A 26,052-nucleotide genomic window follows, 5' to 3' on the forward strand; every position below is an offset into this window, starting at 1 on the left:
TTAATGTCTTAATTTTGTATACGGTCTAGTTGTGGTATATATGTTTTCTGGCTGCATGGAAGATTATCTGTGTTAACAGGCTGACTGTGTCACTGTCACAAAGAAGCTCTGCAATGAGTTTATACCTCAATTTGGTCTTCCTGCAGTTATAGTCACAGGAGCGCAAGGTGGTTAGCGATATCTGCAAGAAAATAAATACCCCTCTGAATTTTCCTTGTGCTTATCATCTTCAATATAGTGAAGCAGTAGAAAGCTGCAATGTGACATTAAGAACAGATTGTCTGCAGTGTGTAAAGAGACTGGCCATAGGGTGCCCTACTGTTGGTTTTGTGGCATAGTCAAAATAATCTGAAGAGATATCATGGACTGTCAGACCATGAAATCCTGGCTGAATGCACTATGCTCATGGCTATGAGGGCATTTGGACGTCCCTTGTGAAGGCTGTCAGACCTCTATATTTGCAGGTCAATGAAGGACTCTTGGATAATGCTCTGGGACCATGCCATTCACTTACACCGAATGACTGGGTCTATCTGTGAATGCAGCAGAGGAAGTCTGAGCTGCAACTAAGTTGACGGGGGCCATTCCAGATTCTTATCACTGAGACCACCATTCAACACAAAGAGCATCCAACGTGGGTCAATGCCTCCAAGTGCAGAAAGGGGCAGCCTCCATCTGAAGCATCAGAGGCGACTAAAGAATCACCGGAGACCCCTGCTTCACTCACATTTGGAGAGATTGTGCCATCAGGATAAACCATAATACAATCTGCTCCTTTATCCAATGCTACTGCAGCAAGCGCCACGTCTTCAATGCCTGTTCAGATTAGTGATTCTGCTTCAGCGTAGACTTCAGAGGCAGCTTCAGATGTCAGTGTAGTATAATCGACAGCGAGTGCCGCTGCAGAAGCAAGGAAATGCAGCCACAGCCAGCTTCTGCTCTCCGAGGATCTGAGCCTGACTTCCAGTGAAAGTATAATTTCCATCCACAAAAATCAGTGATTAACTGATTTGCGGAAAATAGTTATTTGCTGACAACACCATACAATTGGACAACCCACAGTTAAGGTACTATGATATTAGCCTTTCAGCAGGGAGGAAAATGACTGACGAAGGTGTAGAGAAATCATTTGTTCACAGCTCTTCTGGCTTCCTTTCTATAATTGTGCAACTGGGTTTTTCTTGTTCATAGTTGGCGTCCTTATTCTGGTGGGCATGGACGGCCACTTCTAACAAATGATGGCATTGCTGATTTTCCTGCTCATCCAATGACACATAAAGATGAACATCTCTGCTTTTGTTCTGAAATGCTGTTCTTTTTGCTCTGGGTTCGTATGCTGTATATCAACCTCTGGAGAGACTGTGAAGACTTGAACAAACTTTCCCTGGTCTCCTGCATCAAGAACATTCCCGGTTGAAGCACATTATTAACTGTTTATCAAAATATGCCTTCCATGTTTCCTAATGTTGATATTTGTCTTGACTGTTGAAGCATTTGATACTACTTGTCATGAAGCAAACTGATCCAATACCTGTCAGTGGTACCATTTCTGAGGCTGACTACTGTCCCCCAGAAAAGGGTAAAGTTGCCATTAACTTTACTTAGTCATTTTACCACAGATCCAGTACACCCCATCTTACATGGAGTTCTGGAAAGGGTTACTCCGTATCCCTTTTTATCTGTACCTCCTAGAGCATTGTTTCGCTCTTTTAACATTTAGACTTGGCTGGTGGCAGTGATATCTACCCTAACTTTTCTACAGCGCTTATACTATATAAACGTGGTATTGTTTTAGACTATTATATTAGCCTCGAACTTAAACCCGCTTGACCAAGTACTTTTTCTTTTGGCTCTGGTCGGGTTTAATCGCCATTCCTCCTTGTGTTTTACTTTGCGCGGCAAACCAGGTTTGCCTCCTTTGTTCACTGTCTTTTGGCGGGCTTCTGCCAAGAAGCCCTCCTCTAGGCACCTGGGTGTCTAGGTGGCTGAATGTGAGGGAGGGGTGTAGTCACCCCCTGCACAGGGGATCCTAGGAAACCCAAGTCGCACTTTGCCATGATTGGCTGAGGTGGTTGTCCGGGCTGGACAGCCCCCCTGCTGCGTGATTGACAGCCAGGCTGTGTGAATGGGGGATTTTCGCATAAAAGGCAGGTCTTTTGGGCTAGAAGTCAGAGTCGCCACTGGAACTACAAGGAACCGAAGAGAAGCGGAGAAGAAAACGGCTGCTCCAACTACCCTGTCCCAATGAAGCCCTGCTGCAGTCCTGAGCTATCTACCCTTAGACGACCAGAGAAGATCCAGTCCGGTGTCTTCTTCCCTTGAGCCTGGTGGGGATAATCAGCTCATCTTCCACAGCCAGAGGATCCTCTTCTTGGTCGAAATCGCTGCACACTGCTGTAGTGGTCCGGATAGCCATCTGAAGAGCCTCTCCTGTTTTTAAGGAGCGCACCTTTTATTCACCGTCGCTGCTGCCGGCCTCATACCTGTGTGGTGCAGACCCCTCCAGACGTCCTCCTTCACACCGAAGCTCCAGGAACCATGGGTCTGTAGGAAACTACCAGGAACAACTGCTGTGGCACCAGCTTCTTCATTGAATAAGGTACTGTGTTCTGCTTGAAGAAGTAGCGTGAACCCCGTTTCTTCGCCTCCAAGGCTTGCCCTTGTTTTCCCTCCTTCTTATAACTTTTGCTTCCGCTCTTGACAATATCTAAGTACTCCTGGCAACGTTGAATCTCGCACTATCCAACTGCGTGATCCTCGACAACAGGAACCCGGTTCCACTTGACACTGGCTCCGGCCTATTGACTCTCGAATTTCTGTCTATGAGTGTTCTCGGATTCTGTCTGTCTTGACAAAATTATTGCCTATGATTTCTGCCCCCCAACTCTCTCTGGTTAACTCAGGTGCTAAGTGTGTTTGCCCCGGTAACATTTCTTGCCGCGGATACACGTTTCTTTAGTAAGAATGAATTGTCATTACTGTCAGAAAGTGATCGCAAGTGTATTCCCGTTAACGTCTTTTGTTTCACAACACCGGTCCGTTAAAACATAGGGTACTTACCTGGAGTTAGAGTGTACCAAAGTGAATTGGTTGGTTGTAGTGTATGTTACGTGTGATTTTGAATTAATAGAAGTGTTGTTTATAACGAATGGTTTAAAAAATAAATGTACTTATATTTTTTTACCTGAAACCTTGAGTCAGTGTTTGCTTGAGTCACAGTAATTGTGGTCCCTTTGTGTAATCTCTGCTACTGCTCATATACTCTTGAGATAAGCCTGGCTGCTCTGCTACTGCTACCACTTTGACATAGTAGTACAGGCTTGTACCAAAGGTAAAGCTTGTATTGCCACCTGTGGTCTTAATTGTGTGTAGTGCTCCCTAAGGGCACTGCACAGGATTCTGCCTAACAACATATCCTTATGAACCTAATCATATATACACCTGCATCCCCCTACATACAGCATGCTGTCTTGCTCACAGTACAACATTAACATAGATTGGTATCCAGTGAAAATGTAGCCAACAAAAATGTAGTCAGTGCAAAAGTCATGGTAAAATACATCTGCAGTGAAGAAGTTGCCAAGCAGAAAGTAGTCAGAAAATGCAGCTGAAAAGTAGCCACAATTGTAGTGCTACTGGGTAAAGGTTAGGGTCATAAAGGTTTTAGTGGACTTGTGATTGTCTGGTTTAGGGTTAGAATAGGGGTGAGGGTAAGGATAGGGGTTAGATTAAAGTCGTTAGGGTAGGGTAAGTGTCAGGGTTAGTGTTAGGGGAGGGGTTATTGTAAGGTTAGGGCTAATAGAGTAATTGTTTGGGTAAGTGTTAAAGAAAGGGATAGGGAGGTTGGAGACAGCTGGTGATGTTGGCATAGGATAACGGTTAGTATAAAACTAGTTCTTAGGGTAACGTAAGCATTAGGGTAAGTGGTAAATTTGCAGGTAGGATAAGGCTAGTATTAGAGGAAGGGTTTGGATTAAGGCAAGGGTTATGCACTTTGTGGTGAGGTGCTGATGCTGTTGGAGATAGGTTCACTATTTATTTTCTGTTGTATTGAGTAACATGCAAATAAAATGCTTTTGCACGCTGAAGGCTTAGTGTTTGTTAGGAGTTCAGGGTGGAATAAGGGTTGTCGTTTGAGTTAATGGAAGGTTTAGGAATGGAGTTAGGGTGATTGTGGAGGTTTGGGTCATGTATCTGTTTCTAGCCTTGTACCTTTGTGTATTTAAAAATAGCTTTTTTTGGCGAACTCATTACTTGCAACACTTTCACACTTTGGATTGCTTGTATTGAATGACTACATTTTTTAAAACAACTTTTTGCTGACTATATTTTTACATGACTACATTTTCCAACTGACATTTTCACATAGAACCCACAGATTAATTTTACATTGTTTTATCTGGAACATGAATCATGTATGGACTTGCTGGAGCCCATACCCCTTATCTGAAAACTCACACAATAGCTCTGCACTATCACTGGTGAGCGTTTATTTTCATCAACATTCCTTGAAACTATGTGCATGCTTTTCTAAACTCACAGTTGCCAAGCAACCATCATGTAAACACAACCTTTGTGTCCAGACCGCTTCGACTTCCAAGATAGCCACCAATTTGCATTCCCGACGTGCAGCCCTCCTACTGCCAGCAACTTGCCAGTGATTGGCTAGCCTCTGATAATTTTGGCCAACCACACGACCAGCAGGCGCAAACTGTCCCTTTTGCACAAAGCCCTGTGCGTTATGCTCCTGTCTGAGCCTGTCGGAGCTGGGAGCAGCCTGGAGCAGCATTCCACGACTTTCCTTTTCTCAACCAACCTAGCGTTCATCTCTCAATCCTATGGTAAGCCTACATATACTGTCTCAGCTGCTCCTTACGCAAGCCTGCATAATTCTACCACGGCCACTGTGACAATAAGCCTACACCCTCCGCGTACAACCTGGCGTCATAATGTTCGACTGACCTGAACCAACTGAATGCTCCCCTGACCAACCCTTCCCCTGTCCAGCTTACCATTACAGACTCTCCCTTGTCAGCACCTGCATGTTGATCGTGATAACCTCTTTACATATGTCAGTGCGCCCCCGATCCAGCCGGATACACCTCACTGCCTATCTTAGATCGTGTGGACCATTACACCTTAATGGCAAGTCAACAAACCATGTGTACTCTGCTTGCCACTACTAACTATTGTATCCTTTACTATGTATCGCACCTGCTATTTAAATTCTCATTGTACCATGCTTTTCCAAACTGATCTACGCTACACTATGTTCTGCTGCTTCAAATTCGAATCTTGTTGTAGTGTGCTTGCCATCTCTATGCTGGTTTATGCTTCCTTGTTCCATGCTACTGCCAATTCAAATCATGTTGTATAGTCCTAGCCATTTCCAAACTGATCGAAGCTACACTGTGTTCTGCTGCTGCAAATTCTAATCTTGTTGCATTGTGCTCATCATTCCTAATTTGGTTTATTTTACACTGTGTCTTGCTGCTGTTAATTCACATTTTGCTCGTTACCACCATCCCGATATATGATACACCTTGATTACTGAGGCCTATCTAGCTCAGACTGTGTCGCTCTTGCCGCAGAGAGTTCAAATATATTGCACCTCATTCTCTAGTGCCTACCCACGGTATCACACTCGCAGCAAAGAACCCAATTCATGCTGAGCCTTGCTCACCTTGGCGAATCTAGCCCCTGCTGGATTCTACTTGTCACTGAGAACCAAGTATGCTATATCTAGTTTGCTGCCTCTTACCCAGCTTAGGACGGCTAAATATTTACGAACTGCTAGAGTCAGTTCAGGCTCAAACTGTCCAATCACACAGAGCAAGCCCAGCCCCAGTTAGCCTCACAAAGCCCTTCCAGTAGCACCACATTGCAGGCGACTGCCCTCAATCTCATCACTGACTATATTATGCCCGGCTGACTGCCCTGCACAGCAGGTACATTCACCCAGGTGGTTAATGGCCTTGCTCAAATTTGATGCCCCAGGCACTGCCCCATTGTTACGCTCACCTGGACCCCACAGGGGTGTCGATCGGAACCGGACAGCTGCGGTCTCCTTCAACGTGATGCGTAGTGCAGAGATGACTGTCTGGACTGGCCCGCCTTGTCTTGTCTGCTGGACCCGAAGAAGTTTTAGTGATGGCCTCCCAACTGTTCTCGCTCTTCCCCACTAATCACCTCCGATATCCCCTTAGTAACCTCACCTTATGTTCGTAAAAGATGAGCTCTACATCCTGCTTGTCTTGTAGGGGCGCGTAGATACCAGTTACTTCACTGGTTTGAAGGCGTTGGGAGAGTTCCGGTAAGTATTGACTGGCGTGATTGGTAAGTATCAAGTTCAAAGAGTTCAATGTGCCCGATGTTCACTCTTGTCCCCTTCCTTCCTTAAGTTGCAACTGAGTTCGTGAGAAGAAGGTCTCATAGCTGCTGCTGGCGTTCAGGTAAGAGTCTGTGTTACCCAACGCTGTCAGGTAACTATTGCATGCGTTAACGTGTTGTTTTTCTCCCTCTTTACAGGTGTGGCATATGAAAATGTGGAGAGTTATGGAATAATACCGCCGGTGGTGAATCAGGTAAGTCTATGGTGGTAAGAGGTTGTATTTGTTGATTCCCTTGGCTCACCTTGTTTTTTCTTGTGTCCCCTAGGTGCCTGATTACGACGAAGAAATGATGGAGAGAGTGCCGGATCGAAAGATGCTGTGAGAACTAGTGAGTATGGCGCCGTGCTGGAGCTGGCGAAGCGACGCGTGCAGGACTGATGTACTTTCCAGGTCCGGAGATGAAATGGTTCCGGAATTAGGTGAGGAATTTGAAATAAGTTTGTTTTCTAACCTTGTCCTTTTCTTCTTCTTTATTCTAGGAGCTCCGGATTCGAGGCGGGCGTGGCAGAAGACTGGATGCTGGCTGCAGGCACGGTGAGCGTCACGTTGCTGGATGCAGAATAACGCGAATTATGTGCTGCTGTTCGGGTGTGGTTTAAATAGCCTCCAAAGTAGTTCCAGGTAAGAAGTTCCCTAGAGCCATGCCCGAGTAAAAAATAGTCCCTGTAACAAAATAGTCCCATCCAGGCCTCATGTAGGCTTGGACTCTTTTGCAGCATGGTCTTCATCAGGTAAGTAAAGTCTATGAGCCTTGCGCCTATGGACTGATTTCTATGATGATCTTTCTTGTGGTCCGTAGCCCTTCCAATCGATCAAATAAAAAGGTTTTGATTTAATCATCTTGGAGTCCAGGATATTTTTTACCTCAAATTCAGGTTCTCCATCTATCAAGATGGGGTCAGGTGGTTTGGTTAATCTTGTCCCTGGTTGAACTGGTTTTAGAAGTGAAACATGCAAGACAGGATGAATTTGCATATTAGAGGGTAATTCCGATTTGACGGCCACTGGGTTGATAATGGCCTTAATGGTGTAAGGTCCCAAATATCTAGGATTAAAAGTCCGAGTTCCCTTCAGAGGTATATGTTTTGTAGCCAGCCAAACTTGATCCCCAATCTGGTATTGTGGAGTTTCACTTCTATGTTGATCAGCATTTTTCTTGTATTTCTCTTTTGCTTGTTTCAAATGTTCTGTGACTTCCATAAAGACTTGTGTAATAGTAGAGTGCAAATGACTAACTGCGGGCATTTCTAAGTGCTGAGGCGAATCGAGTTCTGAGGTTCGAGGGTGATGTCCATTTATGGTATAAAAAGGGCTTTGTCCGGTTCCTGAATGTACAGAGTTATTGTATGCGTACTCGGAAATCCATAAAATATCTTTCCAATTGCTTTCGGTCTGGTGTAGCATGCAGCGTAGGTACTGTTCAAGGGTCTGGATGGTCCTTTCCGTCTGACCATCGGTCTGGGGATGGTGACTTGTTGATAGCCTCATGTCGATTTGTGCCAGTTGACAACATTTCTTCCAAAAATGCGAGATAAATTGACTACCTCGGTCAGAAACCAATACGGAAGGGAATCCGTGTAATCGAACAATGTTTTCGAGGAACTCCTTGGCCAGAATCGAAGCAGAAGGTAACCCCTTTAAAGGAATAAAGTGGGCCATCTTGGAAAAAAGATCCACAATAAGTAGGATGGTGTTAAATCCATTACATGTAGGTAGATCTGTAATAAAGTCTAAAGACAAGGTGTGCCATGGTGTAGGTGGAATATGCAAAGGTTGTAAAAGGCCAGCGGGTTTTTTCTTCTGGCTTTTGTTTTGGGTGCAAATGTCACAAGACATCACAAATGACTTTACATCTTTTCGCCAAGTGGGCCACCAGAACTGTCTCTTAATTTTCACTTCAGTTTTTGCGATACCTGGGTGCCCTTCCATCAGGGTGTCATGGTAATTGGAGATGACTAGTTCTTGTATTTTCTTATGTGGTAGAAATAGTCGTCCTTCATAGTAAGGTAGATCATTGACGACTGAGTAGTCCGGGCCTTTCTTTACCCAGTCCTGCAGGGTTGCTGGATCGAAGAGTTGTTGGATTTTTGAATTAATATCTTCTAGTGTCTGTAGAGTAGTCATGTCAAGAATTCTTTGCTCGGGAATTATTGGCCCCGGTTCCGGGTTTGCATATGCTTCTCCCATCCCTATTCGGGATAAGGCATCTGCTTTGCCATTTTTGCAGCCTGGTCGATAAGTGATCACGAAATCGAATTCGGCAAAGAACAATGCCCATCGAAGTTGTTGCGATGATTGGGCTTTGGCTGTTTTTAAATACTGGAGGTTCCGGTGATTACGGTAATAGTATGCCTGGCACCAAGAAGATAGTGCCGCCAAGCCTTAAAGGCGGATTTGATGGCTAATAGCTCTTTATCGGTAACCACATAGTTTAACTCAGGTGCTGAGAACTTTCTGGACCAAAACGCTACTGGGTGAAGTTGACCGGTTTCAGGATCCTTCTGGGACAGGACAGCTCCTATGGCTAAACTGGATACATCAGTTTCTACTATGTATGGAAGCTCAGGGCGTGGATGCTTTAAAACAGGTGCTGATGTGAATATCGCTTTCAGCTCTTGGAAGGCCTTTTCAGCCTCTTCGGTCCACAAGAAGCGTTTGTTTTTTCGCAAAAGTGCTGTGATGGGGTGTACAACAAGGGAGAAGTCCGGAATGAATCTGCGGTAGAAATTAGCAAATCCGAGCATGCTTTGTGCCCCTTTGACTGAACTGGGTGATGGCCACTTGAGAATTGCGTCCAACTTTCGAGAGTCCATTCGGACTCCTTTTGGAGTCAGGATAAATCCAAGAAATTCAACTTCTGTAGCATGAAAAACACATTTTTCCAATTTTGCATATAACTTGTGCTGGCGTAGTTTCTCAAGGACTGCACGCACGTGCTTAACATGGTCTGATTCTGAGGAGGGGTACACTAGAATATCATCTATGTATACGACGACACAGACGTCAATAAGTTCACGAAGGACATCGTTCATAAAATACTGGAAGGCTGCTGGTGCATTGCACAACCCAAAGGGCATCACCTGATATTCGAATAATCCGTACTTGGTGTGAAAGGCAGTCTTCCATTCGTCGCCTTTCTTGACACGTACCAGATGATATGCCCCTCGGAGATCTAACTTAGTGTAGATACAAGCATCCTTTACTTGGTCTAGTAATTCGGGGATTAGAGGCAATGGGTATCGGTTTTTTACCGTAATCTGATTTAATGTGCGGTAATCTATGCACGTTCTAAGGTCACCTTCTTTTTTTGGCACGAAGAATAAAGCTGAGGATGCAGGAGACTTGGAAGGATGAATAGAGCCATTAGCAAGGTATTGGTCCAAGTATTGCTGTGGGTGACGATTTTCAGGTTCCGTGAGGGCGTAGATTCTACTGCATGGGGGTTGTGCAACGGATAGGAGGTCGATTTGACAATCGTATGATCTGTGAGGAGGTAATGTATTGGCCTGTTCTTTTTGAAAAACATCCTGAAATTCATGGTATTCCTGAGGTAACTGCACGATTGGGTTAACGACTGTAGCCAGGCCTTTGTTCAAAGTTTTCTCCGGGTAACAGGTGTGTGCACAATCCGGGAAGGTTATTCTCTTCTCTCGCCAATCTATACAAGAATTATGTGTTTCCAACCGTGGCATCCCCAGTATTATCTGGAACTGTGGGGCTTTGATTAGATCAAACACAATAGTCTCTCGATGCCCATCTTGACTCAACAGTGTCATCTCTGTAGTGGAATGAGTTACAGGCACCGAGGCAATCTCAGTTCCATCAACTGCGGTGATGACATCCGTAGTGGTCTTTTTGCAAAGAGGTAGATTCATCCTTGACACCAATTCGTGGTCCATATAGTTTCCTACGGCCCCGCTATCTATGTATGCCCTTACTGCGTGCATACGTGATGGCTGCCTGGGATCAAGTAGGACCATTGGGATGATCAGATGCGAGGTCTGCGTGTCCTTCTTTAAGCTCGGCAAGCGGACCTCTACGCTTGTCGGGCGTTGTCGTTTCCCGAATCAGGCTCTATGTGGCTTTTATCAGCAAATCCTACCACCTTCTTGGGTGGTTTTGTAGGGCAATCCCGTAGAAAATGTCCTGAGGTTCCACAGTACAGACACAATTGCATCTGTTGTCTTCTTTCTCTTTCCTTTTGAGCTAAGGGTCCTTTAACCCCCCCGATCTGCATAGGTTCAGATGCATCTGTTCCTTTGGGGGCAACGTTGGGTTTAACCAATACCCGGTTCTCGAATTTAGCTCGATTAGTCTTTCGGTTCTGAAGTCGGTGGTCTAGCTGGACCACTAAGTCTATAAATTCTGTGCCATCCTGAGGTGGGTTCACAACTTGAGTCAAGACATCTTTGAGTTCTCCCCGAAGTCCACGATGAAACAATGTAATCGGCCACCCGGTTTCCACCACCAACCTATTGAAGGTTGAAATATAGGTTAGCAGATCCTGGTTACCTTGTCGTAAGGATAAAAGTTTGTTGTCCAGGGCTTGACCCTGTGAGTGTCTGGTGAATAGTATTTTCCATGCTCCTTTGAAAACCCTGAAAATCCCAGAGAAGAGGATCATCCTGGTTGACTAATGGAATGGACCAATCCGCTGCGCTGCCACTATGATATGACAATACAAAGGCTACTTTGGCTTGGTCATTTGGAAAGGCTCCCGGTCTGCATAAAAAGTGCAAGCGGCATTGGTTAATAAACACGGCGAACCTTTTGGGGTCCCCAGCAAAGCGTTCGGGTGGAGCTAACGGAATATTTCCTGGTAAAACCACTTGCACAGGATTGCTTGATGAAACGGGGGTTGGGTTTCCCCCATATCCAGGTAGGGGCGTTTGCCCAGCTTGGTTTTGAAGTAGTTGCCTAGCCAGATCATCCGTGCGCTCCTTTGAGACAATGAGTTCTCTCCTGAGGGCATTAGTCTCTTGGCGAGCGACATGTACTTCCGCCCTAAGTTCCCCCAATAATTGGGCCAGTTGGTTGGTTTCCGAGGTTTCCATAACACCCGGGTGGGTATTTGTAGAGAGGCTTCATGGTCTGTTACGTTCACCTGGACCCCACAGGGGTGTCGATCGGACCCGGACAGCTGCGGTCTCCTTCAACGTGATGGGTAGTGCAGAGATGACTGTCTGGACTGGCCCGCCTAGTCTTGTCTGCTGGACCAGAAGAAGTATTTTCCTGCAAATGTAGACAGGGATTAACCACCTGTGGGTTTTAGTGATGGCCTCCCAACTGTTCTCGCTCTCCCCCACTAATCACCTCCGATATCCCCTTAGTAACTTCACCTTATGTTCGTAAAAGATGAGCTTTCCATCCTGCGTGTCTTGCAGGGGCGCGTAGATACCAGTTACTTCACTGGTTTGAAGGCGTTGGGAGAGTTCCGGTAAGTCCCTGGCAGGATTGGTAAGTATCAAGTTCAAAGAGTTCAATGTGCCCGATGTTCACTCTTGTCCCCTTCCTTCCTTAAGTTCCAACTGAGTTTGTGAGAAGAAGGTCTCGTAGCTGCTGCTGGCGTTCAGGTAAGAGTCTGTGTTACCCGTCACTGTCCGGTAACTATTGCATGCGTTAACGTGTTGTTTTTCTCCCTCTTTACAGATGCGGCATATGAAAATGTCGAGAGTTATGGAATAATACCGCCGGTGGTAAATCAGGTAAGTCTGTGGTGGTAAGAGGTTGTATTTGTTGATTCCCTTGGCTCACCTTGTTTTTTCTTGTGTCCCCTAGGTGCCTGATTACGGCGAAGAAATGATGGAGACAGTGCCGGATCGAAAGATGCTGTGAGAACTGGTGAGTATAGCGCCGTGCTGGAGCTGGCAAAGTGACGTGTGCAGGACTGATGTACTTTCCAGGTCCGGAGATGAAATGGTTCCGGAATTAGGTGAGGAATTTGAAATAAGTTTGTTTTCTAACCTTGTCCTTTTCTTCTTCTTTATTCTAGGAGCTCCGGATTCGAGGCGGGCGTGGCAGAAGACTGGATGCTGGCTGCCAGCACGCTGAGCGTCACGCTGCTGGATGCAGAATAACGCGAAGCATGTGCTGCTGTTCGGGTGTGGTTTAAATAGCCTCCAAAGTAGTTCCAAGTAAGAAGTTCCCTAGAGCCACGCCCGAGTAAAAAATAGTCCCTGTAACAAAATAGTCCCATCCAGGCCTCATGTAGGCTTGGACTCTTTTGCAGCATGGTCTGCATCAGGTAAGTAAAGTCTATGAGCCTGGCGCCTCGCCAGGACTGATTTCTATGATGAGCCTGGCGCCTAAGGCGCCAGGACTGAACCCAGACAGCCCCTAGCCGGGGCTGCTGAGGTTTAAACAAATGTCTGGATGCCTGCTCCCAGAGCTGAGGGCCTTGGTCCTGATGCCCGGGGGTAGGCATCATGACACCCATCCCCTGTCCAACACACTTCCTACCAACAGTGCTCCCCTTCCCACCACCAGCAACACGACCCAACACCGCCACATCACTCATTGCCCAGCCCAGCCAAGTGAGGTAACAGGCCCCATACGCCTAGCTAGCCCCCCTATGATCACCCCTTCCACCAGTCCTGCAACCTTACCAGGGACTACTGCCACATGGTACACTGTGTCGTGAGCACCTTAACTCAAGAACGTCAGCAACGCTACTCTCTTCCACCCGCCCCATCCTAGAAACCATTAGGTGTTCGAGACTATCCACATGAACTGGCCTACACCACCCCCGTCGGTCCACAGTGGGTTTATCACTTTTCACCCACCATCCTGTACTGCAGAGGCATCAGAAAACCACTCAGCCAAAAACCCAGACCACTGCGGTTTCCAACTGCAACATGACCAAGACACCTCACTGCCCAAGGTGAATACCCCACCCATCTCCCATGCCATACCTACACATACTTCTTCGCCCCAGTCAGTGTCCAACCCCAGCCTCAAAGGCACCCTTCTAAATGCGCAATCTCTAGGTGCACATGCCATAGACATTCATGACTTACTCTTTGACCTACATCTAGATCTCCTAGTCGTGACGGAAACCTGGTTACACCAGGCCTCTGGTCCCTTATTGGCCATAGCCATTCCGCCAGATTACACCATACTCAGGGCTGACCGACAGGACACCATAGGAATAAGGAGTAGCTATTATAGCTAAATCCTCTCTACAGTTCAGATCTTGCGCACTACACCCAATATCTGGATATGAACTACTACTACTGAAACTCTCAACTGACCCCAAAACCACAACTAACTTTCTCATCATTTACAGATCGTCGAATAATGTCAACCACCCCGAAACAGACATCCCACTTCTCCTCACCGCCCTCCTCAAGCCGAATACCAAATGTATTATCCTAGGTGACATTAACCTTGGATTTAATGACAAACTTGACCACAAAGCCACTGCATTCTACTCAGCCCTCCAAGAAATGCATTCCTCCAAAACAGTTAATTCATCCACCCACACCAAAGGAAGAATCCTGGATTGAATCCTAACCTTACATGTCAATTTATCGATAGAATCCATCACCAAAATCAAGTGGTCGGATCACTATCTAATAAGTTTCAACATACTGACGCCGGTCACTCAGGGCGCACCTAAACCCACACTCTCCCCCATTGCGGTGAGAAATACTTGCAAACTAACAGCAGATCCTCTCATCCCCCTTCTGACCAACACCCCAAGACCCCTCCTACCTCAAATACTAACCCTGATAGTATTTCCTCTTTCTACCATGACTGTCTGAAATCAACCATTGATGCAGTAGCCCCGCTCACCTCTAAAATACCTTGCAGTGCTAAACGATCCAAAGTTTTGTTCAATGAAGAGCTTGTTGTTCTTCACCGCCACAAAAGAGTGTTGGAACACTTACACAAAAAGACCTGACCTCTGATTTGGCCAATTCATTCCTGATAGCCAACAAAACCTACGAATCAGCTATCATAGCACATAAAGTGAACTCCCTGAATACCCGCATAAATAATGCCTCCTCTAACACCAAAAGAACTATTCTCTATACTTAGAGAACTGGAAGTCCCCATTCCTGCCACTAGCCCCATGAACTCTAGTAAAGCCTGGTGCACTACTATGCAAAATGGACTTGCCTCTAAAATCCTCACATTACTAACTAACTAAAAAGTTTCTTATATAGCGCAATCACTCACCCGAAGGTCTCAGGGCGCTTACATAACATGACAGACATATAACATAAATTGAAGGGAGGGAAGAGAAGTAGCCGCGATGGCGACTAACACGTCCTGAGAGGTAGCCAGTGATCTTAAGGCATCCGATGAAGATTAAACATCAAAAAGAAAGGTCTTGAGACGTTTTCTGAATTGTTGCAGTGTGGTGGACTGTTTGAGATGAAGAGGGATAATGTTCCAGTTCTTGGGTCCCCAGGCCCCAAAGCTTGCTTCACCCACGTTCTTCAAAAGGGTATGTGGTTGTGCCAATAGCAAAAGACTGTTTGAGCGTAGCGTACGCTTAGGAATCGCTGTCTGAAGCCTGGTCTTTAGGTAATCCGGGGCTTTGCCTGAGAGACATTTAAAAACTATAACTAGTCCTTTGAATTTAAGCCGCTGCTCAATAGAGAGCCAATGTAACTTTTTTCGATGCTCTGAAATGTGAGTTTGGCGATTTAGGGCACATACAGCTCGAACAGCTCCGTTCTGTATAGTTTGGAGACTCCTAATCTTTCTTTTTGAGGTGCCTATCAAGAGGCTGTTGCAGTAGTCTAGCTTGGTATTAACTATGGCTGCTGCAATGGATGCTCTAATAACTTCGGACAGATATGGTCTTATTTGCCATACGAGATGTGTAAAAAAGCTGCAAGATGACTTGAGGTAGGATAAGTGCTTCTGAAATGTAAGATAGGTATCAAAGTATACTCCCAGCGTTTTTACAGAATCTGATACATGAATGTTGTTACCGCCAATTACGAAGGCTTTATAGTCTGGGTCCATGTTTTTATGCCTAAAAGGTGTACTGATGACCAGCAACTCTGTTTTTTTATCATTGAGTGCAAGAGAGTTAAGAGCCATCCATTTTTGAATGGTATCATAAATTTCATTTACAGTAGCCAAATCATCCTTGTAGACCCCAGATAGTTTAATCACTATCTGCGTGTCGTCGGCGTAGTTAGCAAATTGTATGCCCATTGATTTCAGCAAATCACATAGGCCCTCATTACGACCTTGGCGGAGGACCATGGTGCTATTAGCACCATGGTCCATGGCGCTAAGGGTGCAATTCCGCCATGGTGGTTGGCGGACTTACCGCCTCATTCCGACCTTGGCGGGGCGGTAAGTCCCCAATCCCCATTTACCCTTCCCCATTCCCATTTTTGCCCCATAGGGCATAATGGGAGTGGGGAAGGCGTTAATTACGCCACCGTAAATTACGGTGGCGTAATTAACTCCATGGTCCCTTAGCGCCATGGATTTTAACACCTGCTAAAAGCAGGTGTTAAATCCGCCATGGCGCTAAGGGACCTCGTACTCAGGCGGTAAGGGTCGGCGCTGTTAACGCTGGCGTAAACCCCTTACCGCCTGGGTCGTAATGAGGCCCATAGGCATTTGATGTAAATATTAAAAAGTAATGGGGATAAGCAGGATCCCTGAGGGACACCACATATCACAGGCATTTCTTGGGATTTAAAAGATTGACCGTGAGTTTCAGGGTGTTTATGCTTCTGCCCAAGGAAGAGCATGAAAACTCTGGGATAGGCAGGGTTGGCAATGCATTACATTACACTGGACTACAACAACTGCCTGCCCTCGCCATCAGAGTAGTAGTAATAAGAGAATGTTTGTAAGACAGGTTCCTGGACACCACTATGTCAGCAAATGCCACACGGCTCCCACTGGGGCATCATAAATACTTAACATCTCTTAGTGTTTGGTTGATAAGAACTGAAGATGGCATTCACTATTTTGCTTCTGACTGCCCACATACATCCCACAAAAAGTTCCTGTCAGCCTTATTTCAAGAGAAATGTGAGTCGCACTCACAAAACATGTTTTAACCTCTCTAATTGTCATGATGTGTGCTTATTTGGCACACAAAAAAAGTGTTGCAGGTTTGTGGAATTTATCCCCCCTCCAACTCAACACCAGAACCAACGGGAATTCTACTGCCGCTGCCATGAATTCACAACCACGTAGGTAGAACCCCTTTGGGATCTCTGAGGCATCACTTCACAAACCACCACTGTTGACTGGCAGTGCAGGGAATGTGCCCCGCGTAACTACCTCTGTGAGGATGATTAATGCCTACCATCGGGGGGGGGGGGGCAATATTGCTTAGGCGAGCAGTGACTCTGCGTCCTGGCCTGGTGTTCAGGAGGCAGCGTGCAAACCTGATGAAAGGGCTGTTTCTGGTTGGCCTCCGAAATTTCGACCTCAGGGCCTCCACTTCTGTGCATTCATTACTGTCACCGGGAGGTTCAGGATATTTATTTTCCGTATTACCAGGAAAAACTGTATGCATTAAATACCCCAGACCTCATAATTTGGCAGGTTGTGAAAACAGATAGCTTTCAAAATACCACCTGTTTTACCATTGCCACCAAAATTCGCCATAAGGTCGATAGGGCCACATTATGAGTTTGCCAGATTTGCCAAATGGAAATACTTCTCCATGCCCAAATTATCATTACTGCAAGCAATATTTCTGGAAATCCACAAAATTATGAAAAATATGTTGCATTCGCAGTAAAGGATGCATAGTTCCAGAAATACTGCATGCAGCACTTCTGGAAATCTGCATTCATATATATATATATTTTAATCCATGTGTGCTCTCATTTACAGGAGGTCTCTTGGGAGAAGGTTAACAGTGGAGGTGTTTCAGGGGGTATTTCAACTCTCAATCAGGCAGCTTTTACCACATGCAGTATTCTCCGGTATGCCACATGCTCATCATTCGGCAGGTGGCAATAACAGATGGTATTTTGAAATAATGAGGCCCTTAGTGTGTTAATTTACATTGAAGTCCAACCTGCTTCTGAATATACACACATCCTGCAGACGTAAATGTATTAAGGGTGAACATCTGTGCTGGTTCTCTCTTGACAACTTGGGAAGTGGCCATGGATATTTAGGCTTGCCTGGCTTCACAGAGAAAGCCACTGTGCTAAATGGGAGGATCCAATGTGGATTGTTGTTACTTCTGTAGTTAGTTTAATGGAGCAAACGTTGAAAATCTCATCCTAAAAGGATGATAATCTTCTCATTAAGAGTTTTAGGAAAACCTTGACCTCATCTTTCTTTTCAGGTTGTATCTTTGTTTGGATCATGCCTCTGAATTAGTATTTATCTTACTATTTTTTCATCGGTTTAAGCATACTCAACCTTATTTGGCGCTTTTCTACTAATTAATTAGAATCTATTGCCTTGAAAGAGCTGGCCCTTTTTCAACAAATCATGAATCCCTCCATTCGTTAATTTGCTACAATTGGCAATAACACAATAATGAAAATAAAGGACCCCGAATGCACATAGTGGACCTTTGTTGTGATAGCTATGGTTGTCAATTCAATGCATTTCCGGGCCTTATTTACCGATTCCGGTTGTTTCCATAGGTCCTTCTTCGGTGGGGATCCTTTCCGGAGGTCTGACGCTCCCATCAGAAGGGGCAATGCTCAGGCTTTCCTCTGTAAACAACACGTCTGTGAATCAGGGATGTATGTTCACTAGGTTTATCCACACCATACTGTTAACAGCAACAAGTGAGGGCCTATTTTTCTAGGGAAATCACTTTGCATTGAATCACATGAACGTGGAAAACATTTAGGGATTGAAGTCATTGCTGAAATAAATCCCATTTCTGAAAATGCAGGAAATGTTAGGGCAAGCAAAGGTTGTGCAATGTGCTGATGACACATGCTAGTTCATCAATTCAACTCACAGAGAACCTATTCCTAGAAACAACCATCCCTCTTCTTTAACAACACACCCCAACAGTACATTTGCAGAGTTAACTGCTGAACCCATTCTTCTTATAGTAGAGTCTTTTCATGTAAGGCCCTGTTTATACTAGCCGCCGTTCCAGACCCAGTCATAGCGTGCGACTCCAAAGGTCCATGGTTACACTCTGTCTTGGAGCTGGCCCTTCATAAGGGCCATCCTTAGAGGGACATATCTTTGAGCAAAATCCTTTCTTTGGTAACTGCGTCCGGCATTATGGTTATCCCGGGATGCTAGCTGGCCTGTACAGTTTTCAGAAATCCCAAAAGCAACTATTTATCTTTTCTAACATGGAACTCCCTTCTGGGGAATTCAGGTAATCACTTTCCTCTGTGGGATGATGTCTGTAATCCAGTTGTGGTTGCTAGAACTCTCTCCACCTTCCATGCATCACCCCTAGCAGGTAACTACAGACTTTGTCAGGCCCTGTCCCATCTAAGCCTGGGAATCTCCTGAGCACGTATCACAGACCTCATTGCTTTTATTTCTCCTCCCAGGTTGGTTGCACACTGTTGAGAGCTTTGCGCCATGTGCAGAAGTGGAAGGCCACTCTAGAATGGCAACCATGTGGAGCTCCCCCTTTCAGTGATTAATCAGCTGGTTGGTGGGGATAGTGACTGACAGGTACTGAGGTTCTCACGAGTCATAGTTGTTATTCTTTTCAGGCCTAGACCTTTGTGACCCCCATGCATCAGTGGGATCAATAATAAGGTTGCCTTAACACGTGGCACTACCGGCCCCCACTCCTTAGTTTCCACAACCGATAACATGCTACCTTGTAATGGTCACCCTGCTCCAGTTATGCCGTACCCTCCCAGAGTTCTACTCAGCTTCCTGGCTCTAGTTCCTCTTACTTGTCTTGCTCCTTTCTAACAAGACTAGTTCCAGCACTGATACAATAACAGTGCTGCAACAGCTATTTATCCTTGGCAGAACATTTTACCTGGATTGCTTACCACATGAATATTAAGTCATGATTCTAGAAGTGTGATTTGTAGTTTGGGCAGACATTCCCTGCTTTTTGGTGGGCCTGACCATATATAAAACTCCAGCCACTCTTGGAGAAGGTTCTAAACCCGTACAGCGACAGTTCTCAAACTTCAGAGTCTTTAGAGGGAGACTCCAGGTCAGATTATTGTGTCACTGAACTATTTGCTACTCACACCATCCAGTCCAGACTCCAGCATTCTGTTTTGTGGTGACCCCAAGCTTTTGAAAGTGCCACTGTCACATGTGCAATAACTGTGGACATCGGCCACAAGGACGCTGGGGCCTTTTTTTGTGAGTGGCTGCAGGATGACTCATCCGCCTTTTTTTGTGAGTGGCTGCAGGATGACTCATCCACAAGCTATCTCAGCACCATTCGCAGAGAGGTGGGTTTCCATTTCTTGAAATGATACAAATGAGATCTGATATCACATTAGTTCACATCACAGGGAACAGCTTTGGGCATATGCTGATTTATATTTAAGTGTAAATATCATCCAATGTGTAGGGCTGCAGCCATATATGAGAGGATGCATACAATCCCCTTGGAGTGTTAACATGGATTTTCATTTAGAAAATAAACCCCTTTCGCCCCCGGCAATGACTTGGACCTAGCAGATATTTGGAATAATGTTATATTATTATAGTGACTTTTGTGCTAATAAGGTCTGGGGTGCCAATTGAAATTGTATAATCATGACTTTCCTAATCACAATAGGCTTTTAAATGAAAGTATGTGGAAGCCGGGAACAGGAAAATTTGAATAATATAACAACACAATTATTTCGTCCATACAAGTAGTTTACATAAATGATCTCCATATAACATCCACATTTATTTGAGACGTACACTGATCTTGCTAAAGCAATTGCTACACACTTTGTGCTACTGCACTTGCATGATTCGAATGACACAATGGCCCTCATTCCAACCCAGGTGGTAAGTTCCCTACTTTACCACCATGGTGTAAACTCTGTTAACGGCGCCGTTAAACCCTTAACGCCTGGGTTGGAATGAGGGCCAATGCCTCGTAGGACCGCATTTGTTTTTCTTCATCCCTGTTCCTTTGTCTTGTTGCGCCTTGAAACACTTTTTACTGTATCGGCGTGATATAAAATACGTGGACTCCTAATGCTAATTAAAATTAAATGTTGAATACCTTTCTATCTCAAATATATGCTTTCCTGGCTATGTGACCATTTAAATTTATCTAGATATTGTGCTCTCCTAAATATAATCTTCTATTCTAAACTCCAGAGAAAGTGGTCATACATATCCCAAGTGTTATTCTTGTATCTATGTTCAAGCTAGAAAACAACCATGCCCAACATTTACAGTTGAATTAGCCCAGGAATGAGAGCGTTATATGTCAATCCAGTGTTTCTCTCTGATGCCAGCACGTGTCGATGGCGTAAGAGGAAATCAAACAAATAATTAATTGCAGAGTTATTTTGTGATTTCTTGGAAATATGATGCTGACAAATGGAGATAATTTGAATATTCTTAATGGAGAAGATTGCATACTTTTGTCTAAAATTATTAGTCAGACTTGCTCTTATACAAACGTAGGTTTGTGTGCATTGTATTTCTAAAACATTAGTGAGATAATAGCAGGCAGGCTGTGTTTCTTTAATGGCAATCAGCCTTTATTAATAGGGAATATTCTAGGTTACCACCAGCATCAGAATTTTGGAGTGGGATTGTTGGTTTGTGGGTGTTAGATATGGAACATTTCTCTGAAAAGCAAATCTTCAACACTGACATATATTCCAGATTAGGGTAACTACAGTGGCAATCCGATAGCGCTGGCAGCACTATGGAATTGCAATACTGCCAGCAGTATTGCCCTGCAGTGTTAACCTCCATGCAGTGGTAATTTATCACTGCCATCTTTTTTCTGCAATGGGGCCATGAGATCATCTCCAAATTCCCTTCTCTCTCACCATTGACAAACTCATAATGGGTTAACTCAAAAAGCAGAAAACATGGGGGGAGACTTAAAGTGTCTGCATGTAAACACATTAAAACATCTGATATCATAAAGACTTCACCTGTATGAATCTACCACAGACATTGGGCCTCATTACGAGTTTGGAGGTAGCCATGCCGTTTTTAGCGGCATGGCTACCCCCAAACTCAGGTCTGGGCACCAACAATGGGAATTACCGGGCCATTCTGACCTTTGCGGGCCCGCTAATTCCCATTCGCGGGACCCGGACCCGGTACGTCCCCATTCCCATTTGATACCCCATAGGGCTCAATAGGAATGGGGAGGATGCTAACAACGGTCCCGTTAATGACGGGACCGTTGTTAGCATCCTGTTCAGCTAGCGGGTGCCGCTCTGTACGTCTGGTCTGACCAGGCATACAGGCGGCCCTGCAAGCAGAACTTGTTATGAGGCGGTGAGGCAACAATGGCGCCAGTAGCACTACCGGCACCGTTGTTGCCTTACCGCCAGAGTCGTGATTAAGGCCCATTGACTCTGTTACCACAGTGCCTTATCAATCATCATGAACAAAAAGACACTGACCTGCCATAGTTCTCAGCAGCAATACCTGACGAAAGTACCCAAATATGAGCTACACCTTTTGCTCTAGTGATGTTGCTTTTGTAGAAGACTCTTTCAAGTCACAAATTGATGCATCCAGGTATCCTCTAAATCCAGCTTTGAAACACTGAGGAAAGCCTCTAATGTGACAGTGTCCACTGTAGACACCAACAAAATAAAGCCAACAAGACAACCAGGTCAGTGGCAGCAGAGACACGTTTAAACATGGATACTGGCAGAGTATCACTGTCCCAGAATTGAGGTACCCGTTCGCAGAAATCTCTGGGCTTGTATTGGGTTTTACACAATGAAGTTCATTAGAAATGCAGTAAGGTACATTTATTCTGTTACATTTACATTGAACTTCCTAATAAAGCATCCTCCGACCTTGAGGGCCGTTTTATTTCACAGCACATTGCTTTATCCACTTGACAAAACCTCTGACCGTGCATATCGCTCCATCATATGTAATGACCCTCGGTCTGGTGACTAGCGCTCATGTGACCCTTATTTCAGTTCTCTAGCAAGAGCACCTCGCCCTAATGTGTGACATGCTACCTGTCACTGGGTGTGTCTGTGTCCTGAATAGAGACTAATTTCACAGCCGTACAACCTTATGGGCTTACCGATTTCTGGCAACCAATCACGCTTGCATGCAACTGTACTGCGTCACATCCTTCATCATGGCTATAGTGCAGCTTGGCCCATTACAGATGCATGGTCAGTGTTCATGAGAAAACATAAAATACTGTCAGTTTCGACACTCCGTTTTGATTCCCCATTCAATGCAAAAATGCACAGAACTTACAAAATGTTTTTCAGACTGTGCAAGAATTGGTATCTAGCAAGGGTAGGGAAGACCCCGCTTTAAAAAAAAAAAAAAAAAAATGATAAAATGATGTGGCAACATTTCCTCTCAGAAAGGGTGGTCTGCTGATCATACCCCCTTACTAAAAGCTCCATGACAAATGCATGGTTTACACCTGTGTCCTGCTGCATCAGTCTCCTGATTTGTAGCTGCTGCTCTCCAGTGGCACAGAGCAAGTTCAGAGGTTGAAGGTGCACTGTTTGACAGCTGCTGTGACAACAAAGTCATTGACCTGCACTGACATCAGCACCTCTTTCACAAAACAATGATATTATGATAAACTGACAACCTGGTGGAATTATAATTGGAAAATATAAGCCATACCTAGGTTGTGGTAAGGTTGTTGGTACATTTCATAATGATTTAAAGCCACACTAGATTTGTATCATACTCATGTTTATCCTGTGAGCCTAGAGACCCAAGCTACACGTCACTGATGACGACCAATGAGGCCACGTGTATAGGGCTACTTGTGGTCTGTGCAGAAGGAATGTGAACTTCCCCTTTTGGCGGTGTGACGAAACCTGATTTGCATATGGTCTAACGATTATCTGGAGGGTTATTCAGAGTAATACAAGAGATTCAAATTAGTTAAAACTTTCCAGCCATCACCTCTTTTGTTTTGCTTTAGTCACCCTGAATGCCCAGGTTTGGCTCCTGTGCCTGCTGGGCCTGGAGACCCAAGCGACACCTAACTGATGACACCCAATATGAGTTGCTTGTGGTCTTGTGTAGAAGGGATGTGACCGAGCAGTATGGGATGAACTTCCCCTTCTTGTGTGGGGCCGAGCCTGCTTTGCATATGGTTTTTCCCTTTCCTGTAATGGCTTGACAGGTGAAGACCAATGGCCTGGAGGGTTGCCCAGAGCAATACAAGAGGTTCAGATTAATTCAAAACCTCGGAACAATCACATCTTTGTTTTCCTTTAATGCTGTGAGGGTTGAAAGACTCAGACAGCCTGTGTGTATTCTAGTCAGACTGCTGTCTCTGCTCACCAGCAGGACAAACAGCAAAAGACTTAGGCTATCGTGCATCCTTTGTGAGAACAGGTAACAACTCTCCACGAGGCACAACCCTCAGTATGAGCTGTGGTAGGAAACAAGCTTCTAAGGGCACACTCTAAACAAAAGGGTCTTCCTCACAACAGTGCGCTGCATACCAAAAGGCCTTTGATGTGCAGGGTTAGAAAAGGAGGCAGGTTTAAGCAGGCAGACAGAGCAGAACCAAAGAGAGGAAGGATTCCTACACATGTGGGTCTTTCTTTCCGTCATGTCTCCCACATGTCCTGCAGGGCAAAGCACCCAGTGTGTGATGCAATAAAGCACAGGTCACTTGTTATCTTAACGAGAATGGGACTTTTAATTCAGGCTTGCTTTTAACCAATCCCAGATGGCTTGTTGCCTTTATAAGTGAAGGGTCTCCCCCTCATTCTTTGTTTTATTGGTGTCCAGTCAACTGGTCGACAACAAACTGGTCGACTGCAATTTGGTCGACACCATTTGGTCGAATGCCAAATGGTCGAATTTTTTTTTTTTTTATATATATATATGTGTTTTGTGGGTTTTCGTGTGGGGAAAAAAAAAAAAGAAAAAAAGGGGGTTGGGGGGGGGACCCCCCCAAAAAAAAAAAAAAAATGGGTAAAAAAAAACAAAAAAAAAAATTCGACCATTTGGCATTCGACCAAATGGTGTCGACCAATTGTCCTGTCGACCAAATGTTTTCGACCATTTGACTGGTAACCCCATCATTCATAGACTACAAGAATAATTAATGTGGACCTCTTTTAGGAGAGTTGACTTTTTGAAAGCCCTCAGCACTGAGGTGATGAATGAGTGGTCCAAGCCAGAGGCCAGCTCTTCTTCTTACCCACTCCCAGAGTACGTTTGCGGTGAACCTCTGCTGGAGCACAACCTACTTCCCTGCTAGCTACACTGATACCCAGGTCCTCAATGGAGGTGAAAGGCTGCTACGGCTGTTAGCCAGCATCACCTGGGATGGGAGAATGAGAACAGGGACTCGACTCTCCCTGAGCCCCTGGATTGGGACTCACAGCAACTGAAAAATACAATGAACTGGTCTCCTGTACTCACATCAAACCACAATGAACCATCATCGACCTTGTACGAATGCATTTGAACCAACAGTACCCACAGTGCTGCCTTTGGCACTTATTTGAACCGGTGTTGCTTCTAATCAAACCAGTTTGCCACTGCACTTTACGAGCTTATCGCATACTTTGTCCTGGCTCAAAAAAGAAGCTAGCATTGTGGAAGTCTTTAATCTGTCACAATTAAAACCGCATCTCGAGCCGCCAACCACTGATCGAAAACTCAACTGACCCTGGCAGCCTGTGATGAATTGGATTCTGCCTCACAGGAGTACAAGGATGAGTAGGGTTAAATTGGCCCACTAAGCCCTCAAACTTCTACAAGCCACAACAAAATTATAAAGGTAAAACAGGGACAGTCAAGAGACATACCTTCTTTGCCTTTTGTGGTAACGTGAGCCGAAAAAAAGGCTATACTCTTAAGAGGGGTGTGAAGATGAACCATTTGTGACCCAAACAACAGAGTATTATAGTCCAAAATAAAGGGAATGTCCAATTAAGGCTCTATACAAATATAAACACTTTAATAAAACACACCAACTGCCTGTAATAAAAAAGAGATTACTGTACAAAAACGCACCCCAAAACCCTCAGAGAAGATGCAACAGACTGGAGAAATTGGCACTCTGAGTGTAGTTCCAGGGGTGGTAGGTAAAGTACTATCATAAAAAAGATATTGGTTGAACACAGGAGCAATCGTGACTTAACTAGTGTAACGCTCACCTGGTATCCACGGGGACGTCACTCAGCCTGTTGTGACCTCTTACGACCTCAAACCCTTCCCTGGAGGCTATTCGACTGGAGACTGGGCCTGAAACACAGGATTGGTAGAGTTTAACTCCCTATTGTCTCTGTGGGCTTGAACCCCTTCTTCCCTGGGGTCCAACCCTTCCCTTTGATCCACAGCTCACCTTGTTTTCTCGGATAGTTTGCTCTCCGTCCTGCTTTCAGCGCAGGGCCGCGTTGATTGATGCCGGTTTGTTTCTGCCTAGTTACTTCACTGGCAAGAGTCAGACAGGTAAGTATAATGAGTCTTTTGAACAGTTCTCTAACTTCGTTCCTTTCCTTCCTTAGATGATGGCCGGCGTCCGGGGGTGGCGGCGTGCTGCTGAGATGAGTAGCGCTGAAGGTGAGTGAGAGCGTGATGCGCGATGCACCCCTTTCGT

The 26,052-nt window shown here is 45.1% G+C and overlaps 1 protein-coding gene across 1 annotated transcript in view; it reads right to left on the reverse strand.

Annotated features, from left to right (window-relative positions):
- OC90 (otoconin 90) overlaps positions 1-26,052 on the reverse strand; it is an 885,360-nt gene that overhangs the window by 243,677 nt on the left and 615,631 nt on the right. Inside the window, exon 13 of the mRNA XM_069621643.1 lies at positions 17,969-18,061. Within this exon, the coding sequence (XP_069477744.1) occupies positions 17,969-18,061 (93 nt within the window). The remainder of the gene's footprint in view (positions 1-17,968; positions 18,062-26,052) is intronic.

The sequence above is a fragment of the Ambystoma mexicanum genome, chromosome 5q (genome assembly GCF_040938575.1).
Source record: "Ambystoma mexicanum isolate Mex_15411 chromosome 5q, UKY_AmexF1_1, whole genome shotgun sequence".
NCBI lineage: Eukaryota > Metazoa > Chordata > Amphibia > Caudata > Ambystomatidae > Ambystoma > Ambystoma mexicanum.